This window comes from Emys orbicularis, chromosome 7, assembly GCF_028017835.1.
Source record: "Emys orbicularis isolate rEmyOrb1 chromosome 7, rEmyOrb1.hap1, whole genome shotgun sequence".
Classification (NCBI taxonomy): domain Eukaryota; kingdom Metazoa; phylum Chordata; order Testudines; family Emydidae; genus Emys; species Emys orbicularis.
The window spans coordinates 97,818,039-97,835,540 of NC_088689.1; the positions used below are offsets into that span (position 1 = coordinate 97,818,039).

General features: G+C 52.7%; 1 protein-coding gene across 2 annotated transcripts; it reads left to right on the forward strand.

The window, feature by feature from the left end:
* Nucleotides 1-4,442: 4,442 nt before the first annotated feature.
* Nucleotides 4,443-9,348, forward strand: WDR74 (WD repeat domain 74). Of its 2 annotated transcripts, none has more exons than XM_065407689.1 (11): nt 4,443-4,576; nt 4,669-4,775; nt 4,880-5,001; nt 5,714-5,777; nt 6,046-6,189; nt 6,544-6,645; nt 7,245-7,345; nt 7,756-7,811; nt 8,116-8,261; nt 8,388-8,444; nt 8,732-9,348. In XM_065407689.1, the coding sequence occupies exons 1-11, from the start codon at nt 4,516-4,518 to the stop codon at nt 8,912-8,914; spliced, it is 1,143 nt and encodes a 380-aa protein (XP_065263761.1). In that variant the 5' UTR covers nt 4,443-4,515; the 3' UTR covers nt 8,915-9,348. The 2 variants fall into 2 exon arrangements, with proteins under 2 accessions (XP_065263761.1, XP_065263762.1); XM_065407690.1 differs by having other exon boundaries at nt 8,119-8,261.
* Nucleotides 9,349-17,502: the final 8,154 nt, after the last annotated feature.

Genomic DNA, 17,502 nt, shown 5'->3' on the forward strand with positions numbered 1-17,502 from the left:
TCCTTCCTAGTCTGGGCCCAATCCTTTCCCCGATACAGGCCTTATTAGTGTCAGCAGACATCTCAGGTGGTAACTAGGGGTTTTCTCATGACTGGCCTCCTCTTTGTCCTGCTCCACCCCCTTTTTATAGCTTTGGCACAAGGTGGGAGTCCTTTGTTTCTCTGGGTCCACACCCCTCCTTCTAAATGGAAAAGTACCAGATTTAAGATGGATTCCAGTGTCAGGTGACATGATAACATGTCCTGTGAGACGTCAGCCTCCATTACATAGGAAGGTTTGCAAGTAAACAGACATTTACAGTTCATTGATTCTGAAGCACCCTTAATGACTTCCACTTAATATGTTTACATCAGTAATACAAGTTTATATCTTATTCTCCTAACTTCAGACATAGAAATAATTCATGCAAACAAATAGGAAGAACAAAGATTATAAGCTTTGTAATGATACCTTACAAGAGACCTTTTGCATAAAGCATATTCCAGTTATATCATATTCACATTCATAAGCATATTTTCATAAAGCATATGGAGTGCAATGTCACAGTAATATCTTATTGGACCAATTTCTCTGGGTAAGAGAAGCTTTTGAGCCACACTGAGCCCTTCTTCAGGGTGAAGGAGACTTTCCTCCCTTGTATTTAGTTTGGGCCCAGCCTGCTCCAGGACCACTGAGGAGTCCATGTCTATGATGGGCTGGGACCCTCTGCCCAAACCCTGGCTGGGAAGCTGTGAGATCTGTGCTCCAAGAGCTGCCCCAGGCGGCAGGTGTGTGGCCTTGCCTAGGCTGTGTCATGCTAGGGCTAAAGTGTGGATTCTACAGCACCATCAGCTCATAGAGAAGAAAGAGCTATGTGTGTGGGATGGGGCCAAGCTCCTCCTGCTGGGCTCAGTCTCCTTTGCGTGCCTGATGTGCTTTGAGCTGGGCTGGGCCCCCCTCATGCTGAAGAAATTCTGGTTTGCACATGCCACAGAGCATTAGAGGTCTCTCCCTGCCCCCTCAAGGTACAGAGGTGCTGGCTTGGCACCCGAGCTGTGTGGGATGCCTGTAGCCAAAGCTGCCTGGGTATAGCAATCTCCCCAGTGGGCAGAGCTGTGAGTTACCAGCTCTCTTCCTCCCCACTCAGACTTTGCTGGGGAGCCCCTGCAGCTGGCCATCTGGCTGATGGGTTCCTGGGTGCAGTAGATGCTGTGAGCAGGGAGAGGTTAACCTGTTTGAGCCTGTCACAGCAGCTGCCTGCCTGACCTTGGGGAGCCCAGGATTAACTGAGGCAAACTCCCACCTCAGCCAAACCTGCTGCTAAAAGGGGTCTTGGCAGCCAGCCCTAGTCTCGCATCTGTCAGGGCAGAACCAAGTAGCTGAGACCTGCTCACCATGGTGGCAGCCACTTTGGGCTCTGTGGGAGGGGAGCTAGCTATGCCAGCACACAGCAGCAGCGGGCACTGTGTCCACCTGAGCAGGCCCCAGTGCCTAGGCAGTGCCTATTCTCTGCTGCTACTGAAGGCAGGGAAGGTGAAAGCTGCTTGGGGAGTGGGGGGTGGGGGGCAGCTACATGAGCCAGGTGTATGTGTGGTCTGTGCTCACATACTGGGACCTCTCCATGCCTGCTTCTCTGGGGAAGTTTCTGTACCTTGCTGTCACCCTTCTGCAGGGGAACTGGGGGGCAGGGTGGTGCCCTGAGGCACTGGGATAGGAGGACATAGGTCCCAGGCACTGGGGGGTCAAATGCAGCAGCTGGCAAGGTACAGGGACCAGTCTTTGGGGTGAGGTTATGTGGGGCCTTGGGCTCAGGCATGGGTGGGAGGTTTGGAAGTTGGGGTGGTGCAGATGCAGGGTCAGGTCTCGGGCTCTGGGATGGGGTGCTGGGATGCAGGCTCAGCCCTTCGTAACAGGTTTCTCCCTCTGCAGGTGGTGCTCATGAGTACTGCTGTGTCTCTAATGCCAGGAGGGTGAGAGTCTGGGCAAGATCTTTGTGGTGTTGGACCTGGAGGTGCTCCCTAGAGAGAGCATGGCTTCCCCCTTCAAGCTCATTACAGACACACGCACACGCGCACACACACACACACCCCTCTCTCCCCAGAGGCACCTGCAGGACTGCATGGGCAGTGGGGACCTGGGGCTGCTAAGCCAACACGCCTGACTTTGCTTAGCTGTCACCAGGCCATTCCAGGAGGCGGAGGATGTGGATTAGCTCTGTGTCTGGGCCATCTGCCCTGGGGGTGCTGCCTGCCATGTTCTGGGGGTTCTGCCTGCCCAGCCCTGCTCCTGGCATTGCGCTGACCACCCTTCCTGGCCATACTCAGGAAGGCAGCTGATGCACAGGCTCTGGAAAGCAGGAACCCAACAGGCCACTGCTCTTGCTCTGGCTTTGCTGAGACTCCCATGCTCTGCTGGATCTGATGGGAGGAACTGGCCCCTGCGGAGGAGGGGCCTAGACAGACTGTGACCCCATAAGGGATGGTATTTGTGCTGCTCACAGAAATTCAGAGACCCCCCCGGGCATGCAGGTTTTCCATCCTGTGATGGTGTGGAGCTGAGATGGACCCTGATTGATGTTACCATTTCTGCTGACCTCCTTAGCAATCCCTACCCTCTGTGTATCAGCAGTAGCTTGTGTAGGGAGGGACCATGGTCCACTAGTTAGCTTGCTAGCCTGGGGCTTGGTAGTCCTGGGTTTGATTTCCTGTTCCTCCGCAGATTCCATGTGTGAGCTTGGGCAAGTCACTTAGTTTTTCCATGTGCCTCGGTTCCCCATTGGTTCAATGGGGATAATAGCATGGCCCTACATCCCAAGGGGGGCTGTGAGGATAAAGATATTAAAGCTGGTGAAGTGCCCAGATACTGTGGTGATGAGGGCCAGGGATAGATGGATAAATCCACCCCTCGGGGTGGCTCCAGCTGTCTTTCTGTTCCTTCCATTCAGGTCTCTCTTCCATCCTTGCTGTGGATGAGGTCTGTATTGTGTGAATGCCTAGGCTCTGCCAGCCCCCTAGTATCTGAGCACCTTCCACATTGGCCACAGCAAAATCCCTAGTGGACTTAACAGTATCTCTGAGGCATCGTTTCCTGTACCAAAATACAGACAAAGCCAGAAATTCCCACCCATGTCAGTAGAGATGGGGAGGTTGCAGGAATGGGAAAAGAGGGGTTACTCTGTGATATAAGATATATGCGAAGAAGGTGGAGCTCTTTGACCTGAAGGGGCCATTACTGCCTGTGGGGACATTCAGCAATTAAAATACATGGAGGTCAGACTCCGGCCACAGCTGGACTGACTCTTCGCCCTTTCGTTTTTGTCTTATTCTGTCAGTTGTGAAGTTCTATTATTATTGTTGTTGTTCAGCAACTCCAGTGTAAATAAATTTTTTTATGGCTGTGTGTCAAATGCTCATTTAACTGACATTTAATAACCAGGTTTGAATCTCCTGGTCTAATTATTTATTTAGAGTTAAATATAAAAAAAATGAGGCACCAATACAATGTGCTGGGTCTCCTCCCATATCAATTATGAGCATGTGTATAATAATAGTGCCTAGAGGCTCCAATTGACATTGGGGTCCCCTCTTGCTTGGTGCTGCATAAATCCCAACCAAGATTAGGGACTCCATTAGCCTGGGCACTGCACAGACCCTGACTGAGATTGGGTCGTCCGGTCAGACACAGCAAGAGACAGTCCCTGCCCCAATGAGGTCAGAATCTAAACAGCCAACAAAGGGCACTCTCTGCTCCCTGACTCCAAATTCCCAGCTGCGCCCATGAGTGCAGCTGCTGCTTGGGGCATGAGACCGTGACTCGCTGCTCCATGTCGCTGAGCATCTTGCAGGGCTACTACTCTGAGCTGTGCCATCATGTGTGGATGGGGGTTTCCCCAGCCCAAATCCTACCTCAGACCCTGAATTAGTTCAAGAGGGCGTGAAACCGTTAAGAGGTGTCCGTGGACGGTGTGAGGCTGGTAGCAGCCCCCGGTGCGCCGGGACCGGGTCTTCTTGGAGTTGGGTTGCTTGGGAATGCAGCCCAAAGCAGGTGGTAAACTCCATCTAAGGCTAAATACTGGCACGAGACCGATAGTCAACAAGTACCATAAGGGAAAGTTGAAATCAACTGCTTTGGCACCCTTACTGCTATGACACACACACCCCGCCGTGGGAGGGAGGCAGAGAGTGGGGACTTTCCCCACCGTGGGGAGGGGCAAAAAGAATGCACACCATCTGCTCAAGCAACACACGAAATCTGGGTTGGGGGGTGGGGGAAGAATGCTCAATGAACAGGCAGCAGGTGGGAACGTTGCGAGTAGGACTAGGTGTAGGCAGGAAAGGGTTCGGTGAGACACCACGGAGCGGAAGCAAACCCGGCCCAGGTCTGTCACGAATCGCGAAGTCTAACATCCGGCTTCCGGCGAAACACTGTAAGCGGTCCGGCCCCGCACCACTTCCCTTCTCTTTTAGCACATTCTGGCCCACCAGGACAGACAGAAGGGAGCGAGCCGGAGCGGATAGAGAGAAGCAGCGGGGCAAGATGGCGTCTTCTGCGCGGTGGAATCACGTGTGGGTTGGATCCGAGACTGGCATCCTGAAAGGTATCGGGGAGGGCGGCCGTGATGGGGGGGGGGGCTTGTCCCATTCTCTTCTCCCTCCCCCCGGCTGTGACCATTTTTCGTCTCTTTCCTAGGGGTGAACCTGCGGCGGAGACAGGCCACCAACTATGTGGCGGCCTCGGCACTGCGCCGGGATGAGGGCGTCTGCGCCATGTGCTGGGGGGACCCCTCCGAGTCCGAGGTGAGGGGCCCGGGGCGGCGGCGGCGGGGGGAGGGGCTGCAGTCGAAGGGCGGCGGCGGGAGGGGCTGCAGTCGGGGCGCCCCCTGACCACTCTCCTTCCCCAGATCCTCGTCGGCTGCCTGGATCGGTCGGTGAAGCTGTTCAGCACCGAGAAGGGAAAGTTCACAGAGTCGCGGCAATGTCTGGGCGGGGAGGGCTCGTTCTGCGGCCTGGCCGTGCACGACAGGTGGGTCCCGCGCCCCGAACCAGGCAGGTGCCCCCCAGCTCCATAGTGCCTGTTTCCAGCTTTTTATCTGTGGGCCTATCAAACCCCAGGTTTCACCCATCCCCCCTGTCCACTCCCGGCCGGGATCGGGCCTATCTAACTCCAGGTCTCACACGTTCTTCTCCTCCTGGGAGACTCATGGATCCCTTTATCCCAAGTCTCCTCCTCTCCGTCCCCACCCCATCAGATCTGTAGATCCATCTAACCCTGGGTCTCACGCAGCCAAGCCCTGGATTAGATCATTTACCCTTTCCTGCTCCCTGCCACCCCCAGGTTAGACCCGGGAGCTCCTTGAACCTCATATCACAACATGCATGCACTTGCCTACCTTTGGATCAGACCAATGGGCCCATCTAGCCTCCTGTCCTGTCTCTTACAGCAGCTGATGTTGGATGGTTCACTCAGAGACTTAATCTATCCTGCTGCCAAAAAGAAATACACCCATGGGGGAGGGGGGAGAAGCATCTTTCACCCTCTTTAGCCAGGAGATTCAAGTTCCCTTTGTGACACCCACTCCTTGTCTACCTATCCATGCATCCATCCATCTCACCCCCTAATTCCAGTAGTGAGCGTGGCCCGTGTCTGCTGTTAGAAACTAACAATGATTTATTTCTCTCTCCTCCCTATCTGGATTTTCTCCCTCTCACCCCCACCATTTGGCCGGCATGTGCAGTTCCATCATCACCTGTGTGGAGTCTGGTCTCCTCAAGGTCTGGCGGGATGCCTCATCCGAAAACGTAAGGCTCTCGTGGGGAGAGGCCTGGGGCAGTGGATTCTGGGTTGGTGGTAGGGTATGGCTAAGTGGGGGATGCTGCATTGGGAAGGAATCTGAGCCGGATTAGGGCTAACACTGTTGCCTCCCAGGCTGGTCCCAGGGAGTCGAGCTGTGTGGGGACAATTCCTGTTTGCTTTGTGGGGAGGGGTAAGTGCAGTGGATCTCAGTCCTGCCAGGATCTCTGCACTTGGGGGTATCATAACTCCCTCTTTTTCTGCTGCCCCATTTAGATGGAAACCCAGGTGGGGGCTGGCATGTGCCGTATGCGCCAGAACCCTGCCCAGCCGCAGTGTGTGGGGACAGGTGGGAAGGAGAACGCTCTGAAGGTCTGGGACTTGCACCGGCCTGAGGAACCCATCTTCCGTGCCAAAAATGTGAGTGCTTGCCCTAGATGTTCCCCCTACAAGCCCATGCTCTAGGGAGCCCTGGCCATGCCCTCTATCAGCATCTGCACTGGCTGCCCCTGGGGGGAGGGAAGCCCTTGGCCTGGCCCTAAGTCTATATCCTACCCCTTGAGGGAGAGTCTGTCCTGACGCCACCTATTGTTCCCTGAGCCTGTGCCCCACCATACACACTCCTCCTCCCTTCATCCCTCCCCCCAATCCCTGGCAAGATCTACATTTCATCTTCTGCCCCTGCCCGGAGCCCAGCACCCTCTCAGGCCATGTGGGAGCAAACCCAGCCCAGGCCTTGTGGTTCCACTTACCCCGCCTCACCCCTCTCGGCAGGTGCGGAATGACTGGCTCAATCTCCGAGTCCCTGTGTGGGAGCGTGACCTGCAGTTCCTACCTGGGTCTGAGAAGATTGTCACCTGCACTGGGCACCACCAGGTAGGAGCCTGAGGAGTGGATTGGGCTGCAATGGAGGGATTGGAGTCTGTAGGGGGGAGGTGGTATTAGGGTCTGGAGGACCGTGTAGGTAGGGGGATTGGGTTCTGGAGGAGGTCTGGGGAGGGACTTGGGAGGCGGTGGGGGTGTGAGCTGGGTTGAGGTGGGAAAGGGATCAGGGTCTGGGGAGCCCGCAGAGGGAGGGATGAGTAGACTTGGGTCTGAGAGTCTGGGAGTAGAGGGAGAGGGACCTGGGGAAGGGGAGGTGCAGGATGGTGTTTGGGGTGGGGGAGATGGGGAAAGGGGATCAGTCTGAGGTGCAAACAGGGATGGGGGATTGTGGAGCAGGGGGAATGGAGGGAAGAGTTGGGGCGATAGAGGTATTGGATTGGGGTTTGGAGGGGTTGGGCAGATGGGGAAGGGGAATCAGGGTCTGAGATGCAGAGGATGGAGGGGGGGAGGGGCATTCAGGTGTTTGGAGGGTTAGTTTCCTGACAGTAACTGACCTCTGATGCCCCCAGCTCACCTGCTTGGGGCAGAGTGGTTGCCTGCCAGGGAGGGAGTGTGCGGGGCCACTTTGACGCCCTCTCTGTCTCTTCCAGGTGCGGCTGTACGACCCCAGCTCCCCACAGCGGCGCCCTGTGCTGCAGGCAACCTATGGGGAATACCCCCTCACAGCCCTCTCCCTCACCCCTGGTGCTGAGTGAGTCACTCTCCCTGCCGGCTGAGGGGGCGGGGGCACTGAACACAGTTGAGGGAGCGCAGGGCAGTGGCTCTGTGGCTTGGGGTGAGGCACCGTCTACGAATGCCAAGGGCAGGCAGCTGAGAGCTATTCAGAGCTCAGCACCAGACCTCCATTTGGTTCTGTTTGGTGGGAGGCAGCACTGGCTCCTGGGTCAGAGCAGGGGGGCTGGGAGTCCGGGCTCCTGGGTTCTTTTCCCAGATCTGGGTGGAGAGTGGGTTGGGGTGGAGGGGAAGGAGCTGCTGATGGCTCCTTGGTGGGTGGTGGACTGCAGAAGCCTGGCTGGGCAGTGGGTATCCCTGTGACCATGGGGTGGGGAGTTAGAGCGGTGGCTCCTGTCCTGCCTGTGCCTAACACCCATCTCCTTGCAGCTCTGTGGTGGTAGGCAGCTCGCACGGGGACATGGCTGTCATCGACCTGCGGCAAGGTGAGCAAGGGCTGGGGCATGGCTGCAGCCCACAGCACTTTGCTGCTGCCACCCTCAGGGCATGGAGGGGCTAATGTTGGGAGGGAGTATGGGATTTTGTACGGGAGAGGGAACACTGTTCCTCTTGGGGCAGGGGAGAAGTCTGGCCTGTGGGGGTGGAGGAGGGATTCGTGGGGGTGGAAAGTTAGGAGGTGAGGCTGGGTTGAGGTTGAGTCAGTGGAGAGGGTGCTACTGGGCCCTCTGGCTTGGATCTCTGGGGGTGGGCCTGGGGGCTGGCTCAGTGATGGTCCGTCTCTCTCTGCAGCAGGACGGCTGGTGAAATGCCTGAAGGGCTTTGCTGGGAGTGTGCGCAGCGTCCACTGTCACCCCACCCTCCCACTCGTGGCTTCCTGTGGCCTTGACCGCTTCCTGCGGGTACATAATATCGAGGACAAGCGCCTGGTACACAAGGTGAGAGCTGCGCCCTCACCCATCCCATGCACAGCACCCCTGCTGGGAGAGGCCAGAGCTGCAGTGATTCCCTCTCCCTTATGGACATGTTGCTGTATCCTGATCTCTGACCCCTGTTGTTTGCAGGTGTATCTGAAGTCCCGGCTAAACTGCCTGCTGCTGACCAGCCGTGAGAAGTGGGATGTGAGTGTGGTGGGAAGGGAGGGAGCAGAGGGGGCTCCCTCTTGGGTGTGGGAGCTCTATTTGTGGGGTCGCTGCACCTTGGCTGCATTGTTATTGGGTTGAGGGTGTTGGGGACGGGGAGCAGGGGAGAGACCTCGGGGCTGGGGCCTCCTGCTCCCCTAAACCTGCTTAAGGTAGTGGGTAGGGACCCTTCCCTTGTCCTTCTATGGGGGCCCCTTCATGTAGTCAGGGCACTGCAGGGGGCGCTGCTTGTTTTGACTGTGCCTTTCCCCCCCCCCTCCCCCCAGGATGAAGAACCTGAACCTGCAGCTCCCCAAGCAGACGTGAAGGAGGAAAAAGATGAGCTGTGGGATGGCATGGAGACGGTGGCTACCAGAACAGTGCTCAAGCGCACCGCAGACCCCAATGTCCGGGAGACCCAGCTAGGCAAGCATCCCAAGAAGCAGAAGAGAACGAGCGCTGGGCCTTGAGGGGGGCGAGTGGGGAGCCTGTGCCCCAGCCAGAAAGGATAATGAACTCGCTCCCCACCCCGGCCATAGGGACTCCTGCCTGGACAAGGGGAGGGGAAGCCTCATGTCTCTGCTGGCCAGAGGCACCAGCCTCTCCCCCGCTACTGAAAGGGACTGGGGTGGAGGAGGAGTGGAAATGTGCCAGCCCTAGCTGGGGTTGGCAGGGCCCTAACCTCTCAGAGAATGCCACCCCCACTTGGACAAGGTGGGCTGAGCTGGGGGCAGTCACAGCCGACTGTGGGGCTGGAGGGCAGAGCTGGGTCCATAAGGCCCATTCCATTGGCCAGCGAGTGGTGAGAGGAGCAGATATTTTGGGTGAGAGATTTGGACCTACCCCCTGGACACCCAAGCTGTAATGGCCGTCACACAGCAGTGTAAAAAGAACCTGTAACCGTGCCTTGTTCTGGAAGTGTGTGTGTCTGTGTGGGGGGGTGCATTGGCATGAGCCCTACTCTTTGCTCTTTCCTAGATGGTCCACTGCCTATGGGGGGAAGGCTGCCCCCAGGGTGGGTATTGGAGGAGGGACCCCTGTACATGACCCCCCTGCCCCCCCCCCCCCACATCAGCTCTCCATCCACATGCAGCTCTTCTGTGCCCTAGCCCTTGGCTATCCCCTCTCTGCCCTGCCCCCAGCCATGGAGTCTCCTACATGGCCCCTCCTTGAGGAGCCTCTGCCCCCAGGGGGCCTGTCTCTCCTGGGGCGGGCAGGACACGTGGGAGACGGAGCTGCGATCTGCCCAGGCTGCCCTGGAGGAGCCGGAGGCGGGGCCGTGCCCCCGGGCGTGGTGCGGGCGGAGCCGCTGGGAGGGGTCCATGGGGGCAGGCCCGAGCCGGGCGGGGCGCTGCGTCTCTCCAGGAATCGGGGCCATGCCCCGGACCAAGCCCTCGCCTGGAGACTGCGACAGGGAGGCGCCGCTGGGCTCTGACCTCACAAAGCGCCCGGGGACCGCGCGGCGCCCGGAGCCGCGGGCTCCAGGCGGCGGCAGCGCACCCATGGGCTGCATGCACTCCGGCCGCGGATCCCGCGCCGCGGGGCCGGACGGAGCAGAAAGGCCCAGCGGCACTGCAGGTGGGGAGATCCCTGCCTTGGGGGGCTACACGGGAGGGCATCCCGGAGGGAGGAATCCCTGCAGGGGGCGCGAACTGCAGGCGCGGGTGACCCCTGCCGGAGGAAAGTGGGGATCCTGGTGGTATGGGGGGGAGGCTGTGCAGGGGGCGGGGCTACATGTGTGTATGGGGGATCTTGAGGGGAGATTCCTGCATTGGGAAGAGGGGGATCATGGGACTTCCGCAGGGAGTGGGGGTCTACACATGGGGGATGGAGTCCCTATAGGGGAAGGCTACTGGGTCCTTCATGCTGCTCCGTGATAGAAATCTGTAAGTCTGTCCAGCTGGGGGGGGGGCTCCTACCCCTAGGTCACGCTCCTACTCCTGGGTCTGCTGGGGTCGCAGTGCACATTGCGCTCGATGTCTTTGGGTTTATTCTCTGGGGAAACTCAGAGCCAGTGAGGGGAAATTCCCATCCCTATTCTGCACAGAGCAGAGTGGATTCCAGGCATCCTGCTACCCAGCTATCCCTCCGCTGTGACCAGCTAGACCCCACTGTTCTCCTAGAGCCAGGAATAGAACCCAGGAGCCCTGGATCCCGGACCCTCAACTGGACAACACTACTTCATGGTGGCTCTTCATTTGCCTTACCATAGAGCTTTTAAAGGTGTAGAATAAATATAAAATTAGAGAATTAAAGTTAGCTTGAGTTTGGCTGAAGATGTGTTGTAAAGAAAGACCTTGAAGGTAATGAGTTATAGGGCCAGAAGACATGAAGTAGGGGGCATGTCTGGTTCAAAGAATAACTAATGAAATAAGGGGACATTTCTGAAGAGAAGGCCTCTGACCGGTAGGGGTGACAGCAGATGGTTTTAAATAAGACAAAGAGAATCTGTTTTACAATGAGCCAACATGGCCCTTCACATTCCACACACCAGTGTTATTGAAAAACTTAGGGCCCATGTGAACCCACATTTAGCCCATTTGTAATTATCTTAATCAGATGCTTATAAATGTTTTGTTACTATCTGAATGTGGTAAATTGCTTATTATTTAGGCTTTGTAGGCAATTTGTTTAAAGCAATTGTATAAATATCATTTGGCCTTTGGATTTAATAAAGGAATTTATGGTTAAATCAGTATCATGATAATAGCCTGCATAAATAATAATTCCAATGTTCTGGCTGCTGGATCCCGGGTGGTGCTCACCTCGGCTCCATGCGAGTGGCAATATATCCCTGCTGTTCCTAGGCAGAGTCACGGTTAGGTGGCCCTGTGCGCTACCCCCACCCCGCCCTGAGCACTGGCTCCGCAGCTCCCATTGGCCACGGCACCTGCGGGCAAAGGCAGCATGCAGAGCTGCCTAGCTGCACCTCCGCCTACAAGCAGCAGGGACAGGTTGCTGCTCACAGGGAGCTGCATGAGGTGAGCACTGCCCAGATCAGGCACCCTGCATCCCCTCCTGCACCCCAACCCCCTCTCACACCCAAACTCCCTTCCAGAGCCTGCGCCCTGCACCCAGTGATGAGCTGCCAAAAACTTAACAACCGGTTCCCTCCTCCTTACCCCACGAGGGGGTCGTGGCCTGGCCCGCCCCCTCCCAGACCCCTGCCCCATCCACCCCCCTTCCCTGTCCCCTGACTGCCCCCCGCCGCCCCATCCAACCTCTCCTCTCATTCCTGATAGCCCCCCGGGACTCCTGCCCCATCCAACCACCCCTTCTCTCTGTCCCCTGACTGCCCCTGGAACCTCTGCCCTGACTGCCTCCCACCGCCCCGTCCAACCCCTGCTCCTTCCTGACTGCCCCCTCCGGACCCTTGCCCCCATTCAATCCCCCTGTTCCCTGACCCCTATCCACCCACCACCACCATCCCGAACTCCCCTGCCCTCTATCCAATACCCCCTCCCTGCTCCCTGACCGCGCTGCCTGGAGATGGCTGGTGGTGCTTGAGCCGGGCCGGGGCCGCAGCCACGCCGCTCGGAGCCGGGGCGGGGCCGGAGCCGCACCGGAGCCACACTGCCGGGCCAGAGCTGCGCCGGACTTTGGATACCTATGTAAAAGAATGCTTGGCAGAGCACAGCAGGGATCCATTCTTCACACAATGCACAGTCAGCCTGTGGAACTCATTGCCAGGGAATGCTGCAAAGGCCAAAAGTAAAGCAGGTTAAAAAAAAAAAAAATTAGATAAGCTCATGGAGGATAGGTCCAACAATGGCTATTAGCCAAAATGGTCAGAGACGCAATGCCATGCTCTGGGTGTCATTAAACGTCTGACTGCCAGAAGCTGGGACTGGACAACAGGAGATGGATCACTCAGTAAATTGCCCTTTTCTGTTCCTTCCATCTGAAACATCTGGCACCGGCCACTGTTGGAAGACAGGGTACTGGGCTAGGTGGACCAATGGTCTGTCCCAGTATGGCCATTCTTATGTTCTTATGAATGCCACAAATACATTCCTGGCAGAGCACAACAAAGGTCTGTTGAATGCTGTAAATAGATAAATTATTGACATGGCATGGCAGAGATCCATTGACTGCCACTGGAATTTTAAAGAGTAATACCCAAGGGAGACCATGGAGAGAACAGTAGTTGTAGCTAAAGAATGGGTACAAAAAGGCACAAAGATAAGCTAGCAACCAAGAAATCATCTGATAAATGTGTCACTTTAGGAGATAAGTAAGTGATTTAAGGAAAGAGAGCAAGGAGTTAAAAGGAACTGTTGCACAAATTAACTCTGCATAGGTGGTGAGGACTACCACCACTATGCTTTTGTCCCCAGAAGCCTTTACAACCATTCTGAAGGAAAATGTGCCCCTTTCCCAAGGAATGGTCTGTAAATAATCAATTGTACATGACTGCTGCATGCAGAGACAATCTGATTTGAATAATTTGACTATGGACGATTTAGTCAAAATCACTAAATAGAAATAAGGGGGTTCCACTGGAACTCGACTGCCTCCAAATTTAACAGTAGGGAATGTAATTGGGGTACGGTTGTGTAAAAATAATTAGAGCAGTGCAAGGAGAGTTAAGCAAAAATGTTTTTAAAAAAATGGAAATAAATTTGTGTAATTATGTGAGGTTTTAAGGCCTTAAACCAACACTTCTGGTTTGTAGAACCCTATTTTGTATGGTTTAAAATGAGTTGGTTTTTAAAAGATTTCACTAAAAATCTGTTTGAATCTTTCATTCAAAGTTGCAAAACAAACATTTTTTTGCCAAACACAGGTGTGTTAACGAAGCTAGTGTTATTTGGCTTTGCTATTTAGCATTTAAACCTTTGGATACCTCAATGCTTTTATAAAGTTAAAGATCCTTTTAAATAAGGGCTAGAGGATGTGGTAGGGGTGGCCAGAACCTGGCTATTGGGGAGACACCCTGATCCTATTGCAGTAATAAAACAGCAGGTAAAAGAACTGCAGGGGAAGAATGAAGAGGCAGTGCACCTCTGGGGCAACAGCAGCAGAAAGGAGTACAAGAGAAACAATGTAGGAACAGGGAGCCTTAAGGTGGCTCTGAGTAATCAGTCACTTTGATAAGAGTACATGGAAATTCTGTAAACACAAAACCGTTACACTTCACATGAAAATTCATATATGGCTAATATAATGTTATAGCAAATAAAAAATTGAAGTTAAAGTATGGAAGGAATGTGCATTTCCCCATGGAATATGCAGTGTATACTGTAAAAGGGATAAAAGAAACATAAATGATTTATTTCAATAAAATCCTATAAAAGCTCCAAAGAGGAGCCAGAATAGGTTGTGTTTTCTTTTTCAGATGCCTGTGTACTCTGGAAACAGAAGCCAACCCAGAACCAAGGAAGATCAGTGAATATAAGAAACGGAGCTTAACCATTAAAAATCTGTCCAAAAGTTTTGTTTAACTGTGGTGTAAAGTAAATATTATTAAGGGAGTGAAAACCTACATGGCAGTGTTTTATAAATGGAAAAAGAATATTTCTACTAAAGCTAATTGAATACAAGATTAAAATCCCTTAAAATTAAAACAAATCCAAATAATGGCTTAGGGTTAAATCCATTAAGGAGATACTGTATAATAATGGTTAGCTTATTCATGCACCAGCTTTATTGAATTTTACTCATTTGCAGTCTCTGGAATTTGGTCAAAAATGGTTAAATACTATTAAAAGGACTTTATGGACAAAAATTTAAACTTTAAAATGCTTAAACCTGCCAAAAATTGGCATAGAAGCTAAACTATTTTGGACTGGTATGTCACATTGAAACCAAGCTGACATACTCCAAGCATTTTAACAGAAGCTAGCCGCAGAAGGACTGTATCCATGTAGGAAGGAACAATCAGTTGCACACATACAAAATGGGAAATGACTGCCTAGGAAGGAGTACTGCGGAAAGGGATCTGAGGGTCATAGTGGACCACAAGCTAAATATGAGTCAACAGTGTAACGCTGTTGCAAAAAAAAAGCAAAGAGCATTCTGGGATGTATTAGCAGGAGTGTTGTAAGCAAGACACGAGAAGTTATTCTTCCGCTCTACTCTGTGCTGATTAGGCCTCAACTGAAGTATTGTGTCCAGTTCTGGGCACCACATTTCAGGAAGGATGTGGACAAATTGGTGAAAGTACAGAGAAGAGCAACAAAAATGATTAAAGATCTAGAAAACAGGACCTATGAGGGAAGATTGAAAAAATTGGGTTTGTTTAGTCTGGAAAAGAGAAGACTGAGAGGGGACATGATAACAGTTTTCAAGTACATACAAGGTTGTTACAAGGAGGAAGAAAATTTGTTTTTCTTAATCTCTGAAGATAGGGCAAGAAGCATTGGGCTTAAATTGCAGCATGTGAGGTTTAGGTTTGACATTAGGACAAACTTCCTAACTGTTAGGGTGGTTAAACACTGGAATAAATTGCCTAAGGAGGTTGTGGAATCTCCATCATTGGAGATTTTTAAGAGCAGGTTAGACAGACACCTGTCAGGAATGGTCTAGATAATTAGTCCTGCCATGAGTGCAGGGGACTGGACTAGATGACCTCTCAAGGTCCCTTCCAGTTCTATAATTCTATGATTAAATGAGGGAGCGTTTTCAACAAGAGTTAGCATCTAGCTAACATTTTATTGTATCTTAAAAATGAACAAAGCAAAGAATTTATTGATAAAAAGCATTGAATTGTTTTATAAGCATGATGTTGTATTTTTGTTTTTTGGAAATGCACAAGGTAAAATTAAGTTGCTATCATGAAAGGTAAAAAGCAAAAGCAATAACATGCATAGTACATTGTAAATACATGCTATATAAAGTAAAAGCATCCTTAAATGACAGAACAAAGAAGGTTGCCCTCTTTTATGACCACAGAAAACTAAAGGTTAGGTACAAGGGAGGTAATCCTCATTGGTGCAGGGTAAGAAAGGAACAGGAGTCCAATACCATGAAGTTTGTGGGGGAAAAAAGCCTTGGCCAGAGTGTTACCAGTGGAAGTACTGGAAAGCTCTACAACACATATGGTGTTGCATGGCAATTACAAGGTCTGGAAAGCCCCAGACCTGGACTGCTGTTTGCATCTGGAGGACACTTACATGGGCAGGTGTCATGTCTTACTGACAGTTGCCAGCTTGTAAATTCACTCTGGGGGAGCAATCTCCAAATTGCACAGTACAGCTGAGATGCTGTTGGGAAGTTGGTGAAGCAAAACTGTCTATGCTGGTAATGGCAGAGCAAGCTTATAATGTGGGACTACATCCATATAGTAATGGTGGTCATTTAATATTTTGGTAATTACTAGTGTTATTATGGTGATTATTCTGTTAATTCTATATTGCAAAGTTTGGCAGTTGTATAAAATTGTAGAAGTATTTTGAAATGCTTAATGTAGTAAAACCCACATAGTATGTAGGGTTTCAAAGTGGGGAATGTAAAATAAATAAAAAAATAGAGAATTCAAGTTAGCTTACATTTGGCTGAAGAAATATGTGTGGTAAAGAATGGCCTTGAAAGTAATTAGTTATAGGGCCAGAAGGCATGAAGTAGGGAGCATCTCTGGTTCAAAGAATAACTAATGAAATAAGGAGACATTTCTGAAGAGAAGGCCTCAGACTAATAGGGGTAACTGCAGATGGTTTTAAATAAGACAAAGAAAATCTGTTTTACAATGAGCCAACATGGCCATTCCCACCCCACACACCAGTGTTATTGCAAAAATTAGGGCCCATGTGAACCCAGGTCCAAAGGAAAAACTGTTGGACAGCAGGAAGGAGGGGACAGATAGAGAGGAAAGACCTAGGGTAGAAAGAAGCTTGTAATCTTATCTGGATTAAGACTGGGAATAAGGGTGACCTGTCTCCAATTGTTTTTTTTAGCTGAAGTCAATACCTGGCACAGACATCACTTATTTGTTAAAGGGTAGAAAAAAAGTAACTCAATGAATTAATTGCTAATAGCTGCCTGGCCACGTTGGAGCCAACCAATGTGGGTCTAAGTACCCCCGGGGTTTAGCTCATTTGTAAGTATCTTGATCAAATGCTTATAAATGTTTTGTTATTGTCTGGATGTGGTAAATTGCTTATTATTTAGGCTTTGTAGGCATGTTTAGAGCAATTGTACAACTACCATTTGGCCTTTGGATTCAATAAAGGAATTTATGGTTAAATGAGTGTCATGACAATATCCTGCATAAATAATTCCAACAAAATTGAAGGATGGGTGAGGCCTGGGGTATGCGTGTGGTCTGGTCAACATGCTGATAGCCTACGCTCCTCCATTGCAGACAGCAAGCTCAGGCCTAGGTGCAAACAGCAACTGCGGATCTTGGACCCAACCCCTGAGGTGCATTCATCTGAGAGCCTCAACATCCGGGTCATCTGGAGACGTGTCTCCATCTTTGGTAACCGGCATGATTCCATAAGGAGCACCAAGAGCAGGACGTCTGCCACCACGCTGCCTGGGGCCAGCGATTCTGGCCTGGAGAACAGTCCCAAGGAGGCCAAGGCCGCTGGGGAAAATCCTCCATCCTAGACGGCTGCCCTGCTGCTAACAGAGAGGGGGAATAAACATAACTTTCACAGCTGCTTCTGTGCTGGGCTTACTGCCCCCAGGCAGGGGATGGAGACAGGGCCCAGTGTCCCTGGGCAGGGCATTGCATGGGATGGGTGGCAGTGCCCCATGGCAGGATGTGGGCTCCCTGGACACCTGCGGAGCGTGTGTGTGCGGGGGGGGGGGGGGGGGGGGAAGCAGTTCTGCACGGGCAGTTTCGGAGGTCCCCGGGCTGTGGGGGGCCCAGTGCCCAGAAGCTATAGGGGGGTCGGAGGGGTCCCGTGTCGTGTGTGGCCCCACCCAGGAGGTGGCAGGCGGGCAGAAGTGGCCGCGCGCTGAGCCTGCAGCTAGGGGCTGGTCCACTGGGGCGACCCGCGCGAGCTCCCCGCCCCACCGGGGTTACGAGGGGTCAGAACCCGTTGATGACAATCGCGGCCCCTTTAAGAAGACGCTCCTCGGGGAGGGGGCGTGGCACGTCTCGGCGTGGCGC

Excerpts from the sequence above, each read along its gene's own strand:
- WDR74 (XM_065407689.1), top strand. The coding sequence starts at position 4,516 with ATGGCGTCTTCTGCGCGGTGGAATCACGTGTGGGTTGGATCCGAGACT. Across the intron at positions 8,262-8,387 it reads ACAAGCGCCTGGTACACAAG|GTGTATCTGAAGTCCCGGCT; the intron begins GTGAGAGCTGCG and ends TGTTGTTTGCAG. Across the intron at positions 8,445-8,731 it reads CCAGCCGTGAGAAGTGGGAT|GATGAAGAACCTGAACCTGC; the intron begins GTGAGTGTGGTG and ends CCCTCCCCCCAG.